General features: G+C 41.3%; 2 protein-coding genes across 3 annotated transcripts in view; one reads left to right on the forward strand and one right to left on the reverse strand.

Annotated features, from left to right (window-relative positions):
- On the forward strand, positions 1-12,157 carry LOC146479125 (neuronal acetylcholine receptor subunit alpha-7-like). 2 transcript variants are annotated; one of them, XM_085111366.1, is made up of 9 exons: positions 1-369; positions 868-997; positions 3,071-3,337; positions 4,099-4,203; positions 5,369-5,541; positions 6,215-6,259; positions 6,903-7,012; positions 7,925-8,089; positions 9,465-12,157. In XM_085111366.1, exons 2-9 carry the CDS (start codon positions 910-912, stop codon positions 10,561-10,563), a joined length of 2,052 nt encoding a protein of 683 aa, XP_084967492.1. In that variant the 5' UTR covers positions 1-369; positions 868-909; the 3' UTR covers positions 10,564-12,157. The 2 variants fall into 2 exon arrangements, with proteins under 2 accessions (XP_084967492.1, XP_084967493.1); XM_085111367.1 differs by lacking the exon at positions 1-369 and having other exon boundaries at positions 429-997.
- Positions 11,985-23,163, reverse strand: part of LOC146479126 (uncharacterized) — a 20,694-nt gene continuing 9,515 nt past the window's right edge. Inside the window, exons 9-14 of the mRNA XM_085111365.1 lie at positions 22,988-23,163; positions 22,169-22,498; positions 20,755-21,274; positions 19,970-20,188; positions 18,854-19,069; positions 11,985-17,890 (exon numbers count right to left, since the gene is read on the reverse strand). The exon at positions 22,988-23,163 is cut by the window's right edge and continues 166 nt beyond it. Of these exons, the coding sequence (XP_084967491.1) occupies positions 13,401-17,890; positions 18,854-19,069; positions 19,970-20,188; positions 20,755-21,274; positions 22,169-22,498; positions 22,988-23,163 (5,951 nt within the window). The 3' untranslated portion in view covers positions 11,985-13,400. The remainder of the gene's footprint in view (positions 17,891-18,853; positions 19,070-19,969; positions 20,189-20,754; positions 21,275-22,168; positions 22,499-22,987) is intronic.

Raw genomic sequence — 23,163 nt, forward strand, 5'->3', positions numbered from 1 at the left:
GGAAGTTTTTTGTTCCGAATTCCTCTCAATCAAACAACCAAGTGAAAACTGCTCTTTCTTTCATCCGCTGATTATAAAAAATGGCAAATGTAATGTTCTGTTTTGACATTTATATCTCAGCACGAGTTGCAGGTAGTTCCAGTGAAGTGCGGCACTGTTTCGTGTAAATATTTCATGCGACTTAGTTATGCAACTGGATAATTGCGGCAAAGAAGGTAGGTAAACTGCAACGTATCAGCGTAATTTTGTCTTCATTTGCGCTTTGAAGTAGATCTTTCTGACAGCCGTGGAAAAGCAAGGTAGCTTTGCCCTTTATAATTTAGAAAAAAATCATTCAACTTTGATACTGCTGTAAGGCTATAAATTAACGTAAGTATTAATTATTGTTTTGACATTCACACTCTTTAAAGATATAATGGACAATTTACAAACTGCCACAGGTATTTATTCACATCGGAGATAGATGCTCGTCTTTAAGTTGTGATATCATTCCGAGTACAACTCTGATTCATAACTTTGCTACATGAAAATTTGGCATACTGACTTTAAACAGCGCCTTGACTCAAAAGCTAACAGAAATTAAATAAACATCATTGAATAAAAATAAACATAATTCCACATTTACAATTATATGTTTTCGAAAATATTTACTTATTTAAGAAATATTTATCGAATACCAGTTGATGTGAAAGCTTCGCCGCTTAACCGCGTTTTTCAACACTGACAAATATGTCACTACTTTGCTGTTGCCAGACTTGCGTAAGCGCTCGACACTCGCACCGACAAATTCGTTTGGCTCTAATAAAGAACTAAAAACGAGACACAAAAGACCGGATTAACAAAGCGTCATACGATTTTTCTCCTCAGCAAAGGACGAATTAAATGCATCCTTCTGGCGTGTAATTGGCAATGAAACACCACACTGGCCAGGTTACGTTGGGGATCTCCGTCTTTATCATCGTGTTTGTGCAGACGATCGAGGTACAAGGATTCACGGGTAAGTTAAACTAAGTTTCAGTTCTGTACGCAGACCCCTAAACAAAGTATATTTTGTTTTCCTTTTACAACATCAGGTAGAGATGTACAACTAATTAGTCCCGGTTCAGGCACCGTAGTTCACATGAGTCGCATCGAATTCGAATTTAGACCGACCCAAATAATTAATCTCGGCTACTGTTTTAGACGCCGAACTTAATTCAGCCGAAATTTATTCACCGAGGCATATTATAACTGAAGATAATTGCGTATTTGTAGTAATTTATACATTTGAACTATTTGTTTTCCGTAACTCCAGTTATTCATTAAGAGAAAGAATATCTTGATTTTACCTATACAAAATGACAACAAATTATGGGCTTGAATGCATCCGATATCAAGCTGTAAAAATTTGGAACTCGCTCCCAGACAGTACGAGAACAATATAACATCATTTAAAGATTTTAAGACAGCCATAAAGGAAATGAACTTTTAGTATTTGTTTTAATTATTATATTTGTAGTATTTTTTAATCATTGTATTCCAATAATATGTCACTTTGATTTATGTATTTTCTTTCTCGAAGATATTAGCTCAATAGAGCTACTCTGATAATTCGAGTTTAAATAAAGTGTATGTATGTATGCATTTGATTCGGCTCATGTGAAGTACGGTGTCTGAACCAGGTCTCAAGTCGGCACATACGAGGGGGCAAGTTTCACGACAAATTACTAGGACAAGTCTCACGTAATGCTTACACGAGGGAACTGGTCATGGGTCATGTTCCACGGAGAATTCACAAGATAGGACAAACGTAATTTTGAGGGGACAAGTTACGGCCCGGCTTTTGAATTCCTGGGGCAATTGAAATTTGGCCCCTGTGACTGGACAACTAGAGTTTTTAAAGAAAATGGGTAACTCACGTGACGAGACTAGTCCCAGCAACGAGAAGCGTCGGGGACTTCTCTCCTACGTGTCGACCTTTACATTTTGGCTGAAATCCATATTCTCGCTTTTCATTTGAAATGGGTAATCCTGCATGGCATGTTAGTTTTTGAGTCCTAAATATAGGCATGTAAGATCATCTAATATTGTGGTACTAACATTTGAATCTTAAGATGAAATCCTCTACTGTAGGTCAGGGCTGAGTTGCTCGAAGCATGGTTAGCGCTAACCATTGGTTAAGAGGTATTAAAACCTATAGGTTGTCATGGCATTTAACCCGGGTTAGCGCTAACCATGCTTCGAGCAACTGGCCCCAGGGCCCTAGCCAAACAAAGAACGAGTGGCTGCCAGTTTTTCCTTCTTCCGCTCTATGCGGTCACATCGAGCAGTTTTCAATAGAGTGTTGAACCGCGAGCAGACTCTCTCTTCTCCTAAGTTCTGTAGCGCGCGATAAACCCCAGTCTTTTCTCGTTTACTTTTATAATTTGCATAATGTTACCGTCACTCTGCGCTCGTGATCTGAGGAAAAAAGTACGACTGCTCGCAGTCTAATCGAGTGTCGTAAAAGACAAAACTAAAATAATCCCTCTAAGTCAAGTCACAGCAGACATAGACAGCGCATCGAACCAATCAAAATTCGAAGCAAATACATGAAAAAGTTATCAGGCGCAGGAACGCTTACGGTTCCCCATTGGTTGAAAAGGGGGCGCGAGTTTTGCCAACCAATCACAGAGCGCAGTACTTTCCACACTCATATTGAAAACGGATACGAGCGGAACTTACCTTATCACGGCAATAAGTAATCGAAAACCAAAGATAACATTGTCAGAACAAATTTGCAGAGGGCGATTTCGTTGACGGGTAGTGAATTGGTCGTATGGGTATTGTGGGCAGGTGGAGTTAAGGTTAGTTCTCAGCTTGAAACACTTGTATATGTTGGCTACTAATGGTTGATAAACATAATTTGAATGGGTCGTCGAGTCAAGTAAACATTGAAACCGTTAAGTCTCTGATTTTTGTCCGGATAGCTTTCTATTCACTGCTACAAAAGACTGCAAGAATCGTTTGTAAATTTTTTTTTCTTTGCATCTGTATACTTCCTACTCATATTCCTATTCATTGTTCAACTTTTCTCCGCACGAAATTTCAGAGTCTCCAAGACAATGCCTACCTGATGACACACAGTTCAACGTAACATTTAAACACGTGCATTTAACCCCAACTACTCATGTTGCTGTGGTACACAACCTGAGCAAATGCATTGATCTTGTATGTAAACGCGGAAGGGGTGATTATGCCTTCCTGCTAGACAACAGCTGTTTCGCCGTCGACTGTGACGCAAGAGGAGGATGTCAACCCACTCCTGTCATGAGTGACGAGGGAGCAGTAACAGCTGTCGCGCGACTGAGGTGGATAGGTAGGACTGGTGACTAAATGTTATACTTTGACGCATGCTAGCTTCGATTCAGCCTCGTTCCCATGATTTGCCCCTCCCAATTTATAAGGGAAAACACTGGGAACGAGGTTGGCCTCACTTCCGCGAGAAAATGGCCTACTTCTTTTCCAAGCTCCTTGGTAGTGAAAACAGTGGTATGGCCTTTTAAGGCAGAGTATCTTCTTTGTAAAATTCTTAATACTTTATGCACACCGCGTTCAATCGCCTAGGAACGACTGAGGCAGCAAAATGACGCCAAAGGGAAGCAACTGAGAAATGGCGGCAATAACTAATACGGGACGTTTTGGGGGTGGTGAAACGCGTATGGAGTTTCCCGACTACGCGCGTGGCGTGAGTATGTTTTTGAGGATGAGTCGCATGAATGAAAAGGGGGAAGTATCCCGGTCGACATGGGATAATATTCTTAACGCGTGATTAGCTATTGTCTAGTCTTCTTGGGGTTCCTGGGAAGAGGCTATCTAAAGACAACCTGAGATACATTTACATTGGAAGAACCATCTAGTCTCTTCTCATGACAATCTACAACAAAAACAACAAAGAGACAGAAGGAATACACTAACCTGTAGGTAGGTATTGCTATTCGCGGTGGGCCTAGGATGTTTTAAAAAAAAGTATATATGCCAGAAGAAAATTTGTGATAGAGATTATTGGCGATGATGTGATACCGATGGTTAACTGTGATAACTGTTGCTGAGCATTTTATTCGGTTTATCTATATACAGGGACGCCAATCGAAACTATATTTCCCGTCTACAAAGCTACTACTACTTCGACGCTAAAAACCCCAACGGCAAAAACGGAGAGCGATCCTACTCCTCGACCAAGAGGTAACTGAACATTCATAGTTTATAGCAAACGTTGGAGAGTATAAGGAGATGGAGGCTAACGCCAAATAATATACGGATAACTACTCCGAGGAGCAACAGGGTATACGTAGAAAAAGTGACCTTCACTTTTGGCTCAATTTAAAATAAAAATAATTTGAAACAAATAAATACAATGGAAATAGACTTTTGATGGACCGAAGCACACGTGATCTAATGTTCTACTAAAACTGGGACAAATTGTCAAAAAACTGGATCATTGATATAATGCATTTCCGGGGATTTGATTGGCTTAGTGGTCATGGTATATGAGATGATTATAGCGTAACTTAACAGCCCCAGCTCCACATAATCGTGTAGCTTAGGATGTCAGTTCTATTGCGCGCTGCCGCAGTTCATACTATCGTCTAAGATGTTTTAGTGTGACGTTTGCAACCTTTGATAAGTCCACTCCAATGAAATGTTGCCTTTCTTATCATCCTCACTCGTGAAAGTTGGTCGGTCGGTCCGTTAACAAAAAAAATAAATGAAAAAAAGCAATAAGAGGTAACAGTTTCAAGCCAGCATTGATTATAAAGTGAAAGAATTGATAAAATATGATGTTTCATTAATTATTAACATATGACTCGAAATTCGACACCAATGGGAATTCGAGTAAGCGGGGTAATACTGTACTTGCAAACGCGTGCACACTGGGAACTGGTATCCACTCCAATACAAAAAAATAAAACTCGACAACAAACTTCTTGAACAAGCTTGCTACTCCATTGGTAGATCGAAAAACAAATGTGATGAGGCGCGAACCAATTAATACAACGTCAATGGAAATTTTGTTCAAATGGAGGAAAAGCTTAATGAGCCAAGAGGGTTAACACGCTGTTCACTGATTACGAGACAAGAACTCGGTCAGTAGAGCAACGGACCGTCAAATCCAGATGTCGTGGGTTCGATTCTCGTCGAAGTCAAAGATTTTTTCTTTGCGTCATGCGGTCTACGATTTCCTTACTGGGGCTAACGCTCAGTAGGAGGCGAATGATGGATGAAAGAATAAACTCTGTTGTTAGTTGTATGTTACAGTGCTAAGTGAATAGCCGCGTAATAAATGCCCAGTTAAAGGAAAGCAAACGCTGCTTTAATCAAGCCACATGCCGCATTTCTGTTGTTTCAGTCCAAGAAGGAGAGAATGGTCCTGATGGTAAAATTGCCAAGTCAGTTGAGCATCGTCTCCTCCAGGATACAGTCTACAGCCCGAGTTACAACAGGGAGGTCAGACCAGCCCTCCGTGACAGTGATGTGGTCAAAGTAGCGTTCTCCATGAAGCTTGTTCAGATTGTCGATGTCGTAAGTTGTGATGAGCTCCTTCTATTTTGACAGTTATTTTAGTACAGTGGAAAGCAGGATGATCGATATTTACTTTAAATTACTGGGACAAGTTGTTCAAAGATTAAGCTAATCCTGGGTTAACGTGAACTACGATTCGAGTTGGTAATAAATAAAGATTTTTGCCCCTAAGTGTTGCCTTAGATTTTACTTAACCAGTCACTTTAAATTATCTTTTAAAAAAACTTTTCACGAGCGAGTTGAAAACCTTAGTTAACTTTTAATCGGGGATAAGCGCTTTCAAACCCCAGAGCCCTGTGTTTTAGCGGTTTCGATTACTGTAGTCACTAATTATGCAGTAGTGTGTATGTCTTTACCGTTAGCGACGCCAGTGTTGAATTTCAGTAAGTTGGCACCTTGTTTGAAGTTCCGCAAGTGAAGCTATTTGATCGAAGTGAATTCCTTCATTTTCTCCTTGTACATGAGGTTTCAAGTGTGGAATAGAGATGTTTCTTCTGTAGAAATGTTCAGTTGTCTTTGTGGTATGGGAACGCAAAAATGGGCATTTCTATTATTCATGAACGAACTTGGTGATGGAAATTGTTGCACGGATTCGATTCACAAATTTCTTTATACGCCATTCCTGAATTTACAATATTATGGTATTGTAATTATCATGTTGCATTTTCGCCAGGACGAGAAAGGAGAGACATTGAAGGTCAACGCCTGGACAACACAGGTTAGTGACTCTCAACCGGTAAGTTTGAGGGGATTCCCTTGAGGGAATTCCTTCTCATTAAATGAGGAGCTGTACACAGCTCGAAGCTCGGTCGTTCGACGTTCAGCAAAGGGAAATTAAATGCGGTCACACGCAGGCAATGACTGAACTGGTCAATTATCAAAGTGCGGTACTAGCGTCATTTGAAAACGTGATAAACACAGAATAGCATCAACTCCGATCCGGCATTGAAGTTTCGTATCCAGATTCATTAATTTATCTTTTTCTACCCGTGTCGTAGTTGAATTAGTTACGCGAATTTCGTAAACTTAGAAATCGAAAAATTAGTTTATTTCCAGAAGCAACTTCGTTCACAGTTAATGTGCTGTAAATGCGTTCAGTTTGAACTGGCGCAGCTGCCTGTACCAGCTCCAAAGATTCCGAAGACATTTTAATCTACTGGTGCTTATGTGGTTTCCCTTAATCTCAGGAGAACTCTGATTCTAAAGATAACAGCTTTTAATTGTTTTACAGTAGAAATCCTGTGGTTAAAAAGAAATGTTTTTTTGCAAAGTTAAATGCTTGAACCCCACTAGCACTTTCTGCTATAAAAACTGCCGACGGTAAAAGTAAAAGGTTGTCATTTATGTCGTGTTTCTTTCAGAAATGGAAAGACCCTTTCCTTACCTGGAACCCAGCTCATTATGAAGGAATCAGCAAAATAAACGTCGAACCAGCATTGGTGTGGCTACCAGTCATTATCTTGTACAACAAGTAAGTGGACGGCTCGGAATAAACAAAAGGGGCTTCCTTGTTATAGGACCGGACCAAAAGATCAAAACCGATGACCGATCGGGATACCAATCGATAAATTGACGGAAATCAATGGACATTCACTGATTGGCTGCAATTGCTATCGATGAGAGTTTGATGATGCCGAAGGTATTTTGTGCGACACACGAAGAATGAAGGCGAGTATGAAGATACTTTTCAGAGTAAGGATGTGACAGAAGAATTCGGCCTAAAAGAATCAGAAGTTTGGGCAAAATAAACAAATTAACGGCACAGTAATGAATGCTCTAGGTAAGTAAGGTTGCGGAACTGTGGCAGCTACGAATCGATTGAGAATCGTAAAACAAGAGATTTTGTGAAGATCACCCACTACAGCTATACAGAGAGGTTCTCAAGGTTAGTTGATTGAGTACGCATGTGCTTAAGTCATCCCTCTCCCATTGAGATTATTGTTCTCTATCTTTTCATAATTATCGTGTGGCGTGTATGGAGAGAGGCAAACTGTAACCCAATAGTCACTTCCTGTTTTTCCGTCTTATTCCCATTTTTTGGTTGTCTTTTAGATATTTTTCTCTTTTTTCTGATTTAATTTAAAGCATTTGCGAGCAGTAGAATTTCTAACAGCCTTGCAATAAAGTAAATAAATCATTTTTGAATCGAAAATTGATACAGAATTTGCATTGTGAATGTGTATTTCAAAAAAAGTATCCCTCTTATAATACATGCATCCCGAATCAAGAAGCTAGTGATATACACTATCCTCCGATCAGGAAACTGAAACATCAGTCACGAAAAGCTGTGTTTGTGGAGACTGAACCGACTATTTAATTGCATTTATTTAATATTATTTGAATCCTTTATAACGTATGTGCATTAATGTTGTGTATTCTTTAGCGCTGCAGGGGGCTTCAGTGGTGGTCTGGAAAAGTACAAAACAAAAGTAGTGATTGACAGCAACGGTACTGTCACGTGGTTTGCTGCCATTCAGTTCACTTCCTCGTGTAAACTTAATATTCGCTTCTTCCCGTTTGACGAGCAGCACTGTTACTTGAAATTTGGGTGAGTTTCCAAGGAAGCGTTCAGTTCAAACTAATTACATTTTTAAATGATCTTAAATGAAGATTTCCTGGGATAATATGTACTTTACACCCACAGGTCACCAAAGCGTAAACATACGATTTTGAATGGCGCTCAAATTCGGTCGAAAATTAAACAACAATATTCCCTCGAAAACTTACAAAAATTACAACCAAGTCTGCAAAAGTTCACCTGGTGTGTTTTACTGTTTTCATGGATTCCCAGAGCTTTCGAAAGCCGTTTTGAGGGGTTTTATATCACACAGTGGCTGGTCCACATGCAACACTGTACTATGTAAATGAGAAGGTTAGAAAACGTGAGGTCCAATATGACCCGTCATTTGAGGAAAGCACTTCGAAAACCGCCAAAAAGTCGCTTGAAACTCAAGCACACGCTTACCTGCCTCACCACATGCTATGAAGGATGATGTGCGGTCTTTCCTGAGCAACACGTTCTCGGAGAAGTTCATTTATTGAGACACAGGCCTTCGTTGAAAACAGATTTGAATTCAAATCGGGCGCCAGTTTTACCGCGGACAAGCCGTGTCGCTGGAATGTCATGACCAACTCACGGTCAAACCTTGGCACGGGTACCAAAATTTTCCCGACAGGGGGAATTCAAGTAAAACCTTTTGTCTCGCAACAAACTACACACACCCCCTCCCGGGTAAGCCCAGTTTTGTTCCAGCCAGCCGTACATGGCGTAACAGCAAGAAAGGTCTCTTGAGAATACGAATTGACCTTTGTTATTATCATTAGTTTTTTTTGTTAATATGAATTGACTTTACTTGAACTAATTCGCTATTTTCTAACTCGTAAATCTTGTACAGGGTGTCCAGACTATATCCTGGATGACTGAATTTTCCACAAAACCTTAAATTTTGTCGTTTAACGTTGTTGTTTTGCCAAAAACAATGATTGATTATTTTGAAAAATTTGACAATTTTGTAAACAAAAACATAAGTTTTCCAAGATGAAGAAACACATTGAGCTAATTTGTACGAAAAATAACAGGTAATATGTAGAAAAGGGATAAGAAAAATACCTTTTAGGACCGAAAAGTTTTGAGAAACGCACGCCTGGATACTTCTGTTTAAAGTCGTAGTTTATGTCTAAGTATCTCAGTCCATTAGACACAACTCCGTCTTTTGTAATACTTCAGCACTGAAGCAAAAAACTATTATTTTTCTCCTCCTAATGGAATTCTAGTCAATGCAACGTTTTCCCAAGGTATTTGTTTGAGTTCACGGTATTAGAACATTCCCGTTGCGTTAGGTTTGCTTTGGTAATAAAATTCAGTGTCCTCTTTCGTTTCATGAATAAGAACGGCTTTTCTCTTGTCTGAATTTTGCCTATAGATCTTGGACATACAATATAAAGTTTCTGGATATGTACACAGAGCAAAAGAAAGCTGACATGTCCTCCTACATTAAAAACGGCGAGTGGGAAGTACTGGATGTTCCCGTGACAGAGAACAAGCTGTATTACATATGTTGCCCCGAGCCATATGCCGACATCACATTCATCATCCACATGAAGCGAAAGGTGCTCTACTACATCTTCAACCTGATCATCCCGACTACCATCATCGTCACCTTCATTCTGGTTGGCTTCTGTCTCCCACCCGTCACTGGCGAGAGAGTCACGCTCAATATCACCGTACTTCTAACCATGACGGTGTTCCTGAATATTGCGTCCAACACGCTACCGTCCACGTCCGACGCTATTCCTCTACTCGGAGATTACTATCTCATTCTGATGATCCAGAATTGTTTTGCTATTCTGGCCACGGTCATTGTCCTGCGGTATTCCTACGCTGGTCCAGTGCGCATGCCCGAACGCTTGCGCGTAATAATAAATGAGTGGATTGCCTCGTGCCTGTTCTTCGTGATCACTCAAAAGCCCAAGGGTAAGGGGATCAGTCAGTGGTGTAGAAAGCAATCCGAAGAGGCCTGCTTTGACTGTGAGGGGCCGGTGCAGTCGTATATTGTTCATAACGAGAACAGCAACACAACCGAGGAACGCATTGCTTTGATCGAAACAACGCCAAGGAACATAGTCCCGCGGGTCAACGGGATGCTGGGCAAAACACCGCGGGCCTCGGGCGGTGGGTCACCGAGCAAATCAAAGAGCGAGCCTGTCATTAACATAACAGGGGAACCCTCGAGCTCTGGTGCATCAGGGGGGCAGATACGAAGGAGGAAGCTGCCGATTACTCCAAAACGCGGCAATGGCCTGAACACTATACAGAACAGAGTTATAGAAGGCCTTGGTGTTCTGACTCGGCGAGTAAAGGACGAGAACGAACAGGGAGAAATGGCTGAGGAGTGGGAGTTCGCTGCCATTGTACTTGATCGCTTGTTTTTTGTTTTATTCTTTCTGTCGAGCTTGGCGCCACTTATGGTCTTCTTCTTTGCTGCGCCGCCATCAAAACCCAGTTTGGTAGAGCCACAGTAATGGACGTTTGAAGTGATACATCAAAGTTTCATCAGATTTCCAAACACTGAGAAGTAGGTTAAATATAAAACGAGGCGCAGCCGAGTTTTTTTATAAACGACTTCGAGGTTTTTTGATATCTGATGTAACACACTTTCGAGTGTTTGATATGACTTCTCAAATGATCAACAATTCTTGGAGAAATTCAAGGCTAAAGTTGGCAAAAATTTTATGATAATTGGGAACACATATCCAAATCACGGTCACGGTAGTGATTTTCTTTGTTTTCTCTTGATGAATTATTAATGAGTTTGAGAAGTCAATTCATCGAACCTAATGCTTCAAAAAAGAAAGTTGTTAATGCCACTATAATTGATGCTTATAATATTTAATATACCCCAGAATATAATCTTCGCGTTTTCTATGAAGGCAATGACTTTTTTTTGTTTGAAAGAAAACACATTATCGCACATGACACCTGTTTTTAACGCTTGTTACTTTAATTTGGTTTTAAATTTCCTTGCAAACAATGCAATAAAGATTGACTGACTTTTCATCTGGGTTACCCGCTGGCTAAATAAAACATTTCGTTAACTTTTTCAAAGATTATAAACATTAAAGAAGACGAAAAAACCTCTTCCGTTGAAAGTCATTTTAATATTAGGTTCTCGTGAAAACGTAAGGCCAATGTTTGATATCTGCTAAAACTGAGACAGTTCGGCTACCCATGGCCTTTTGCAGTTGATACTTTTAAGAATTGTGTTGTTTACGGTTCTTGTGATTGGTTAGAGTGATTACTTTGGGTTTGGTAGAAAACTACTCTTCAGTGTGCGAACCACACCAGGGAACTGGTCATAACAGGCTTGTTTGTTCGAAGAGGACCCACCTTGAATGGGATGGGGAGGGGGTGGGTAATCGAACGCACCACCTATCTCATGAACATTACTCACCAGATTTTATTAGCTTTAAAATTTGAGTTGACATAGAAATATTAAGGTAGCAAGAGTCAGCATTGCTAGATAACAAGAAAAGTGAGGTTGGAATCTCATTGTCATTTTTAACTCGTGAGTGCGCGCATGCACAATAAACGAGTTATCGTAATGTGGGGGAACTGTGAGTCGGTTGATGGGTCGTAAACTTTCACGCATATCTTAATGTAGGGGAAATGTCACTCGGTCGCTGGTTTACTGCGATATGGAGGGGCATCCTCGTTCCCAGAGCCTACGATCTCTTGTTTGAATCGTAGGATCCGTGGGGGCTCTGGGGACGAGAATGGATAGAGGGGTGGCTATGCAATAAAGACATCATCTTTCGAGGTTGAGGAAAGGGGGTGCAGGCAGAGACCACCATCTATTTTGGGGTTTGGTGAGTCCTGTTCGAGTAGTTTTCACCAGTTCTCTGACACTGATGCTGCTTGGTACTGTAATGATAAAACTGGGCAATACATTAACCTTACTTGTTATTTATCAAAACACGCTCTCCTAATATGATACAAAGATGTACAAATTTGTTACGGTTTTAAACCAGTCTGATTATAGATAAATATTATCTAAAATAAAAAAAATATATATTATTTCATCTTGGCGTAAAAAACAATGCATGTTAAAAAATAATGTTCTTAAAATATTAAAATAAAATATTAAAATAAATGTGTCGCTAAAAATTGTTCACGTTGAAATTATAAAATTGATTTCCTATTGAAAATAAAAGCACGGCGCAGGCAAAGTTTGGGATATTGCGTCTATTCTACAAGCTATTTACAAGTCTGTACAGGAAAGTTTCTGTTATTTGAGAATGTTTTGACGAATTAATCTTCTTTACTCCCACATATAACAGACTGACGTGTTTCTTAGTGTGTATATCAAGTGTGACCACTCAAGGCCCGCCCACACAAATACGTTTACGTTCGTAAACGCATTGTTATCTGTTCACATGAACCCCGCACTTGATAATAAATCGTTTTCACTAGTCTGCACGAAAACAGTAAACAACTGTATTGAGCATGCGTATATCTCCGCCAATTGGATATATCCTTTCCCTTGTAGGTTGCATCCGATACTATGGCGTCGGTGATAAAGAACATTGCGTTCACACGAGAACGCATAAACAGCGCTTTCAAAAAAAAAAAAAAAAGACACTTTAAAGAGCGTTTTCAAGAATGATGATCGTTTCTATCGTTACAAGTGGGCACACGTTCAAAAGTTATGAAAAAATATGCGTTTACAAAGGTAAAGGTGTGCGTGGAAAACGGGGCTTTAAATAAAACCAGCTGAACAGCAAGCTCCTTTAGTACTATTCAGTGTTTGAGAATGTTTCCACATTTTGAGCTCGAATCTGAAAGGGATGAAAACGATATCTGCACAGTTTTGAACACTATAAACTTGCCTCCCACGCAGTCGTTTTTAGCGGAGTCGTAATAAGGACGGTGTGGAAGGCTAGCTATAAATAGACTTGGAGCCAGTCATTGATGCCAGTCATTAACTGAGTGCGAGTCTTCGATAAAACCTCGAACTTCTTCATAGGAAATGAACTATTGTCCATCTTCAGCAACTTCACTGTTGCGTTAATCAGAAAAACCATCGCCACAGCCGGGGAGCCGCTGGTTTAACTCTCAATTGTGTTGAAATCCTCATTGAGTGCCATTTTACTATTGAATTAACTCGATCACTTTGTTAAAATTTTTAAAAAGTGCTGTTTTGAGAAGTGCTCGGATGGTTTATCTATCTAAACGGCTGACCAGAGTTGACGAAAGAGAGATAGTTACTTAGTTTTCGCTAAGTAATCTCGGTTGATACCAGCTGGCTGATACGGGAAGACGTATCCTAAGCAAGGTATACGTAGGTTAGGGCTCCGTTCCTCTAGATAAGCCGTTCATCCTTCTCCAAATGTGTCATAGGATAAGCTCCATCCCTAAATTCTTCATCTGATGGATAATACTTGCCGCTCATTTTGTTCATTTTCTTCCTGCGATACAAAAACAACAACAAAGCTGCTATTAGCGCCAGTAGCAGCACAAACCCAATAGATAACCCCACCTCCATTTTGTTATTTTGCTTCCGCGAGGCAGCCGTGGCTTCGTTCACGATGATCTCGGTCTCGCATAAAATTCCCGTGAAGCCGGTTTCACACGAACAGCTGTATCCACCATTGTTATCCACGCACTTCGCGCCATTTTTACAAGAGTGTTCACCGGTCGTACACTCATCGACATTGATGTCACAGCGAAATCCTTGGAAACCTGTGCCAGTACAGTTGCAGCGAAACCCATCCACTTCATCAATGCACTGGCCATTATGAATGCAAGGATCACTGGAGCATTCGTCAAAATTCACATCGCAGGTTTTGCCGAGAAAACCCGGGGCGCAAGCGCAGGAGTACGAACCATCCGTGTTTCGACACGTTCCTCCATTCAAACAAGGCGTTGACATGGTGTCGCATTCATTAATATCAACCTCACAATGTTTTCCTTTGTACCCAGTCGCCGAGCATTCACAAACGTACGAGCCCACGGTGTTGTTGCAAGCCCCTTGCTCGCATGGAGTCGAGGCACATTCATCTATATCAAGCTCGCATCGTGAGCCGTTGAACCCAGTCCCTTCGCAGTTGCAGCGATAATTGTTGATTTCATCCGTACAAATTCCATTGTGCAGACAAGGATCAGGGGAACAATCATCTATGTTGATTCTGCACTGCCTTCCGGTATACCCTGGGACACAGGTGCACGTAAAATTATTGATTTCGTCGTGACAAGTGGCGCCGTTAATACAAGGACTAGGATCGCATTCGTTTATATCAGTTTCACAATCTTTTCCTGTATAACCTGCTAAACAACCGCAAAAATAATCCCCGATCAGATCCGTGCAGGTTGCTTTATTCTTACAGGGATTAGATGCACACTCTTTTACATCCACTTCACAGTTTCTCCCCGTGTAACCAACAGCGCAATTACAGCTGTAATTTGCAACAGCGTCCACACAAGTTGCCCCGTGTTTACACGGGCTTAGTGCGCATTCATTGATATCGGTTTCGCAGGTTTTCCCCGTGTAACCGAGCACACAAGCGCAGCTGTAGTCTGCTATCAAATCAGAACACGTTCCACTGTTTTTGCATGGGTTCGGTGAGCATTCGTCTATGTTTATTTCACATCTTCTCCCTGTGAATCCCAGAGGACACTGACAGCTGTAGTTGGCAACGAGATCGGTACACGTACCGTTGTTCATGCAGGGAAGCGAAGCACATTCATTAATATCAACTTCACAATTTCTGTCAGTGAATCCCAAGGCACAATGACAGGTGTAATTGCCTATTTGATCGGAGCAAGTGGCGCCATTCAGACAAGGGCCAGAGGAACACTCATTGATGTCTACCTCACAATTCCTTCCGTCGAAGCCTTTGACACATCCACAGCTGTAGTTTCCAACAAGATCATTACACGTTCCTTGGTTTAAACAAGGCTTGGACGAACATTCGTCGATGTCCACTTCACAGTGTCGTCCTGTAAAACCTAACACACAACTACAAGTGTAGTTTCCTATCAAGTCGTTGCACGTCGCGTTGTTCAAGCATTGATTAGAAGCACATTCGTTGATATCGACCTCACAATTCCGTCCATTGAAGCCTGGTAGGCAATTGCAGCTGTAATTGCCAATTAGATCAGAGCATGTACCACGATTAAGACAAGGGTTAGGAGAGCATTCGTTGATGTCAACCTCACAGTTCCGTCCACTGAAGCCTGGTGGGCAATTGCAGCTATAATTTCCAATTAGATCAGAGCATGTACCGCGATTAAGACATGGATTTGGAGAGCATTCGTTTATATCAGTTTCGCAGTTTCTACCTGTGAAGCCGTTGATACAATTGCAGCTATAATTTCCAACTAGATCAGAGCATGTACCGCGATTACGACAAGGGTTTGGAGAGCATTCGTTTATGTCAACTTCGCAGTTCCTACCAGTGTAACCCAAGACGCAGTTGCAGCTGTAATTCCCAATTAGATCAGAACAAGTTCCCTGGTGAAGACAAGGGTTCGGAGAGCATTCGTTAACATCAACTTCGCAATTTCTACCTGTGTAGCCCAAGAGGCAATTGCAGCTATAATTTCCAACCAGGTCAGAGCATGTACCGCGATTAAGACAAGGGTTCGGAGAGCATTCGTTAACGTCAACTTCGCAGTTCCTACCAGTGTAACCCAAGATGCAACTACAGCTATAATTCCCAATTAGATCAGAACAAGTTCCCTGATTAAGACAAGGGTTCGGAGAGCATTCGTTTATATCAACTTCGCAGTTTCTTCCTGTGTAGCCAAGGATACAACTGCAGCTATAATTTCCAATGAGATCAGAACATGTTCCGTGATTTCCGCAAGGGTTTGAAGAGCACTCATTGACATCTACTTCGCAATTTCTACCTGTAAAACCGACCGCGCATTGACAACTGTAGTTGGCGACTAAATCGGTGCATGTGGAGTTGTTCAAGCACGGATTTGATAAACATCCATTAATGTCCAATTCGCAATTTCTGCCAGAGTATCCTGGCGTGCATCTGCAACTGTAGTTACCCACTAAATCAGAACATGTAGCGCTGTTCTTGCAAGGGTTTGAAGAGCATTCATCGAAGTCTACCTCGCAATTTCTCCCTCTGAAACCAACAGGGCAGAGACAGCTGTAGTTTCCGGTGAGGTCATTACACGTCGCGTTGTTTCTACATGGATTAGAGGAACATTCGTTGATTTCTATCCCGCAATTTCTCCCAGTGAATGCAGGAGGGCAAGTACAACTGTAGTTTGCTATTAGGTCCGAGCAAGTTCCGTGGTTCAAACAAGGATTAGAGGAGCATTCATTGACTTCAGTCTCACAGTTTCTCCCAGTAAAACCATCTAAACAACGACAACTGTAGTTACCAACCAGATTAGAACACGTCGCATTGTTCAAGCACGGATTTGGAGAACATTCATCCACATCTGTTTCGCAGTTTCGTCCGGTAAACCCTTGCAAGCATTTACAGCTGTAATTGCCCACCAGATCCTCGCATGTGCCATGATTCAAGCAAGGGTTTGGAGAACATTCATTTATCTCTGTCTCGCAATTTCTACCAGAAAAACCTAAAGGGCAGTGGCAAGAGTAAGATCCTATACCATGGGTACATGTCGCATTGTTTTGACAAGGTTTTGAAGAACATTCGTTAATATCGAGTTCACAATTCCTGCCAGTAAAACCTACAATACAAGTACAACTGTAGTTTCCAACACGATCCACACAAGTTCCCTGGTTTAAGCACGGATTCGGTGAACACTCGTCGATGTTGATGCCGCAATTTCTCCCCGTGAAACCCACTGCACATTGACAACTGTAGTTTCCCAACTGATTGGAACATGTAGCGTTGTTTAAGCATGGTGTGGAGGCGCACACGTTAATGACTGTTTCACAGTTCCTACCCGTGAAACCGAAAGGACAGATACAGCTATAATTTCCCACAAGATTAGAACAAGTCGCCTGATTTAAGCACGGACTGGAAGAACACTCGTTGATATCATTCTCGCAGTTTCTTCCCGTAAAACCCAATGGGCAACTACAACTATAATTACCCAAAAGGTTGGAACACGTCCCTTGGTTCAAACACGGGTTTGGTGAACATTCATCAATGTTAACTTCACAATTTCTTCCTGTAAAACCGATTGAGCAAAGGCATCTGTAGTCGCCAACTAAATCCGAGCAAGTAGCATTGTTCAAGCAAGGATTTGAAGAACATTTATTGATTTCTACTTCACAGTCCCTGCCTGTAAACGACCCTGGACAGCGACAAGAGTAGTTCCCTACCAGATTAGAACAAGTTCCATTATTTCTACAAGGACCGACTGCACATTCGTCGATATTGGTTTCGCAGTCTTTACCAGTGAATCCCAGGGCACACGCGCACCTGTAACTACCCGATATTTCATGACATGTTGCACTGTTCTGACATGGTGTTGAGCGGCAATAATCTACTCTTGTCTCGCAATATTTGCCCGTATATCCTTGGGCGCACACGCACCTAAAGCCGTGTGTGACATTGACACATGTTGCTCCGTTCGTGCAGTTATTTACCGTACAGTCGGGTATGCGAATATCGCATTTGCTGCCCATCCAACCAGCGTCACACGTGCAGTTGTAACCAGTCCAAGACGGTATGCAGACACTATGGGCCGGGCACGGATTTGGTAAGCATGTTGCGTTTCCATGACAGCCTACCGTCACGTGATTCTTAGCAACATTAAGACCTTCTTGTGACTCCGGCGATAGATAGTGGACTTGGCGCGAGTTAAATTGGATGTCCTTTATACAGCCCTTGAAAACTTTGGGATTTGTTAGTCCTGTAAAGGAAAAAAGTTATTATTGACTTATAAAAAACTACAAACGTAAAACGGTTACATTAATGTTTTTCTGCAAGTTTCTTTTGGAAGGGAAACTGGAAATTCCGGTTTGGATGTAACTGGAACACAACTTTTGGGATTTCCAGGGAGAAACGGAAATTCTGAAAAGGTAGTCCCGTTTTCTCGCTTGGGGTGTTTCGAATAGTGCCGTTTACACGGTTCGCGTCTTTCACAACAGCTTGGGGCCTTTAGCTTTCACATCCACGCCTAATGTGTCTTAACAGAAGCATCAGTTTCTTGGGCTAAATGGAACACGTTCTACCTGGACGGAAATTTCCGACCGAGATATCCAAATTTTTCTGGTAAATGGTAAACAACCAGTAGACATCGTTATAATTTACTACGCCTTTTAATAAAATACGGACTCTGAACTTCAACCCCAGCTAACGATTTGCGTGTTTTACTGCTGTCAATCATAATCACGGCGACAACCGGGTGACCAGAAAAATACAGAAACCGACAAAGTGGATCGAAATCCGCCAATCAAAGCGCACGAACATGACCTTTTGGCCCCGTTGCAATCTCTTACCCAGAGTCTTCAGGCTTTTTGGTCAGCGGGGCAACGCCGGGAAGACTCTGGGGACATCGAAAAAATTCAATTTTTTTGATTGGCTGCTCCGTAACGGTTTCCATTGTTTTACCGCAGAAATCCTGCGGTAATAAAATTTGATGTCCCCAGAGTCTTCCCGGCGTTGCCCGCTGACCAAAAAGCCTGAGGACTCTGGGTACGAGATTGGCCCCGTTGTGCCAAACGTTTTTGCTTTCTTAGAGGTCCGCTGCAGTGATTGACGGCAGACAAAAGCGTAACGGTTGGTTGAGTCTTGAACTTCAGAGTCTGCATGTTATTGAAAGGTGCATTAAACTGAGATTTATTCCTGCTTCCAACTGTTTTGTAGCATTTACCTTTAATCTGTGATACTCCAGCTGGAAATCCCCCAATGTCAACATAAACCACAGGTCCCTGTGCAACATTGAATTCTGACTCGGCCCCTGGTAGGTCTGCCTGTGCAGTAGATGTCTCATCTAAGGTCAGTGTAATGCGTTTGAACTTTCGAGTCCAGACTAATTGATGCCATTCACCATCAGATACGAACGTATTGCCCAACACTGCATTCGATCCTGAAATGGAAATGATGTGTGAAGAAAATCGTACAATGCTGAAATTATCCAAACGGTTATTCTTCTTTCACGAAATAGTTACTTTGACAACATATAGAGCGGTTTTCAATTGACTGTCGAAAGTAATTTCGCATTTGCTTTGGTTTTGCATTACTACGCTCTGTGATTGGTTAACAAAACTCGCGCCACTTTCTCAACCAATGGGAATCCAAACCAAAAGCAATCGTGTTTTCGCCGCACGCGTTTTCCCGCGCTCGGCGCCAGTTACATGTATTTGCTTCAAATTCTGATTGGCTCGTTGTGTTGTTTACCTCTGCTGTGATTGGCCAGAGTAATTACTTTGGTTCTGGTTTTACGACACTCAATTGGAAACCGCTCTAAGTACCAACTCTTACCTTGTTTTTCAGTTTCACATGTTGTAAAGCGCAAACAAGTTTATGTGAAGTTTATACTACAAAATGTAACTTGATAGAAAGAAATATGGCACGATTGATTTCATTAATACTATATCTTGGAGCTTTAAGGGACACTGTCACAGAGATTTACCTGTACTTTGGTAAAAAATGCTGAAGTATTTGACAAAGAATGTTTTTCTAACATAAAATTGCTGTTAGAACGCCGCGAAGAAAATACCAAGGGATTCATCCGCAGAAGAACAAGCTATAATCAGTTTTAGCGACTTCTCTATAATACACAGGAAGAACTTGAAAAAATTGGCCATTTTTTCAAGTTTCAATCCATTTTCATCCTAGTCAACCGCAGCCAAACATAATTAATACTAGTTTCTGTGTACCAGTAGGGTAATTGTTAACAAAACTGAACCATTGTTTTGACGATTACATCAATTGAAATATGTTTTTTTGGCTAATCAAAGTGACACAAGAAATAGGTAACATCTACCTGTGCCAAGGTCAGCGGTAAATCTAGCTTGACCGGAAGTGATATCAAGGAGAAGGAATTCTGTATTTCCGCCCCCAGGCCTCCTTCCGGCATACATCAAGAGACCAGCAGTTTCCTGCGTCCTAAACCACAGAGATCCACTCTGACCAAAACTCCAGTGCGACATGTTGAGTGACACTTCTACATAGCTGTCATTCATCAAAAATGACGTCTCAGAAACTGCAAGTGGAAAGAAAGAGTTCACACGTTATAACGAATAAAGCAAATCTCCCATCATAAACATTATACGAGAAGAGTAAGTATTTGTGCACTGACTCATTCAAATGATTTAGTATTAATAACAATTGTTTAAATGGTGGTGACGTCTACTTCGTAAAGAAGTTTATTTCTTGGTCAGACTTTTACAGCGAGAGTCCACATAGCAAACACTGTCCAAACTAATTTATGCCTTTCATGTTTCCTTCAGCATTTAAAGTACCCCTAACTTTCAACAGTTTAATGTCCGATAACTCACATTAAAAAAAAAAAAAGAAAATGAAAAACCAAAAACAAAATAAAAACTCTAACATGTCTTTCAACAGGTTGAAATCGTTTTTAAGCCGACGTTTCAAACAATTTTACTGTCCTTCTTCAGGCCGTGAGTTACTTTCATTCAAGACCTGAATAAAGAAGCCTTGCAGAAAACGACTTCAACCTCGGAAAATCAGTTGAAAGACACATAAGAGTTTCAATTTGTAAGTGATAGGTTTAAGTTTCAGAAAGGAAGTATTGTGTGATCAACTTACCGTTTTCACACTGACTGCCAACGAAATCATTCAAACAGCGACACTCGAAGCCAGTCCACGTGGCATCACAAGTTCCTCCATTTGCGCAGGAACTGGGCCCACAGTTCTCATCCTTCTTGCAACCTGGTCTGGGCAGAGGAAATCCCCCACTCCTCTGCGCAGTCTCAAACGTGATTGCTTGTCCGTTTATCGTGACTCTTCTTAAGCAACCAGCAAACGTTGCAAAGTTGTTGTTCAAAGCTATCCCCAGTGCGGAAAACTGGTTCACAAGAGCTCCCATGTGTAATGTGTCTGAGAGATCCGTGATGGCCTGGGAACCACGTGGGGGCGGAAGGGTAGTTTGAAATGAGTCGACGCTAATCACGACATTTCCGGAAGTTATATTCACTTCCACTCTGTGCCATCTGCCATCCGCCAGATTTTGACCAATCACAGCGCTGCTTCTATCAAAGAACGACTTCACGTATGCAGTCTGTAGACGTCCATTTACAAGAGCCAAGCCAAAATAACCCTGCGAAGACTGTAATTTAACACAGGTATCAAACGTAAAATTCTCCTGACTGATTGTCATAGATTTCAAACACACCTTATTGGGAAAATTTGACTTGCATCAAGGTTGCCAATAAAAATGGGATTAAGTTCAAACAGGTGCTCCTCCGAGCAGTATATGGCCTCTGAAAATACATTGAACGAAAGGGGAGATGTGGAATAACAATACTTTTAAAGTGCAGATGGTGAAAAAGTATACATAATGAAAAGAACTGCACAAAGGAGACAACTAGATTTCTGTCAGGGTACTTTGGGAAGTCCTGCTTCATCTGTGCTCTTCCTGGCTACCACAAGGTGACGATCACAATACTGCAGTTTTACACACTGGGTAAAGTTACAAAGAGGGTTTATTGTATTTTATTGTTTAGAGTGAGTTTAGTAACTTTAAGACAAATTAATCACAATGCAAATTTAACAGGGGCACCCAACAGATCGTTTCGATAAATTATCTGTTCGGAAGGCCCTTCATCCCCTACAATTTTCTGACAGGAATTTTCACCTCGAACTTTCGTGATATGGGAAAAGTAAGACCTAGTGTTTTCGGATTGATAAGAATGTCGTTTCGGGTGCCGAAAAAAGGTCAGCTAAGATTTTCGGAAAGGAAATAAGACCTCAGGTTTTCGGGAAATCGACAAACATGCCCTAGTAATTTCGAAAAGACTCAGGTTGCCCTAGAATGACCGACCAGATAAAAATATTATACCGCGGCCTTAAATGAACCTACAGAGCTTTAAAGGCGCTCCAGATAGCCTCAAATAGCGTTTCAAAGGATCTGAGAGAAAACTGTCGTTGGGTGCCCCTGATTTAAATGTCTACAACCAGTACAGCATAGGTTACTGAAGTGTTTATTGTCAAATAAACCTACCCTTTTGTCAGTAAATGTTAGCACACCACTTGTCAGTGATGGATCACTTGAAAACTCCAGAGAAAATGAAGTTATATTGATGGCAGAAGTGAACCTTAAACCAGAGTTGTCATCACTATCAAACGTAGCAGTGATTTGATGCTCACAGAATGGGCCGACAAATCCCGTGGGACAGCGGCAGCTGTACTTGCTCCACTCATCTATGCATGTGCTCCCATGTTTACATCCATGGTTACTACACACATCCTGCCTTGCGCAGCCAGCAGAGACTTGGTACGATTGTGCTAACCCCGTCTGCAGACCAATTTCATTATTGTTGAACAAAAAATCCTGAGGAGGATAATAATATTTATTATGGCTTGTTACTGGTTTTAAAAAATTAAGAAATAATGACTTTATTGAAATCAAAATATAGTTAAATAACTGCTGTGTCAGTTCTAAGAGAGACTTGCTTGAGATTATGTACAATCCAATGCAGTTGAGTCAAAAAATTGTTTCCTAGCTTACACTGAAATTAATATTCTTTTATTATGGATTAGCCATCTTTATGAAATAGATGTCAAAACTGTGCAACATTGAGTAGGCTTGAGTAACTAAAGAAAAGTCCATTACTTGATCATGAGAGTAACATGATTTTCAATCCTTCTCTCTAACATGAGCCCAGTAGCCTGTGGCACCCAAGAAAATGCTTTGGGTACCTATTTTGTTTGCAGCAGCACCTAACACTTTACATGTTGGGCTCCTAATTTCTCCGCTTTTGGCCTTGTGGGCTCCTTGACATTTTTCATAGGCAACAGCCTCGATTTCACGTTTAATTACCTTGATGCACCCTACGAATGTGCTGTCAGTTAAGAGTTGCTCTTTGATCTGTGGAACCAGCCTGCTTACACCACCAAAGTAAGGCAAACCAGAAAATGTTGATCTGCTATCACTGCTTGTTACGACTGTCTTGGAACAGCCCTGGCCAATACAAGTATCTTTGTCGACGGATATTG

Source organism: Pavona decussata, unplaced genomic scaffold (assembly GCF_977016875.1).
Source record: "Pavona decussata unplaced genomic scaffold, jaPavDecu1.1 SCAFFOLD_61, whole genome shotgun sequence".
Taxonomy (NCBI): Eukaryota; Metazoa; Cnidaria; class Anthozoa; order Scleractinia; family Agariciidae; genus Pavona; species Pavona decussata.

Bases quoted from the DNA above. Each gene is read 5' to 3' on its own strand.
- LOC146479125 (XM_085111366.1), top strand. From the start codon at position 910: ATGAAACACCACACTGGCCAGGTTACGTTGGGGATCTCCGTCTTTATC. The intron at 998-3,070 runs GTAAGTTAAACT...ACGAAATTTCAG, and splicing joins CGAGGTACAAGGATTCACGG to AGTCTCCAAGACAATGCCTA. The intron at 6,260-6,902 runs GTTAGTGACTCT...TGTTTCTTTCAG, and splicing joins TCAACGCCTGGACAACACAG to AAATGGAAAGACCCTTTCCT.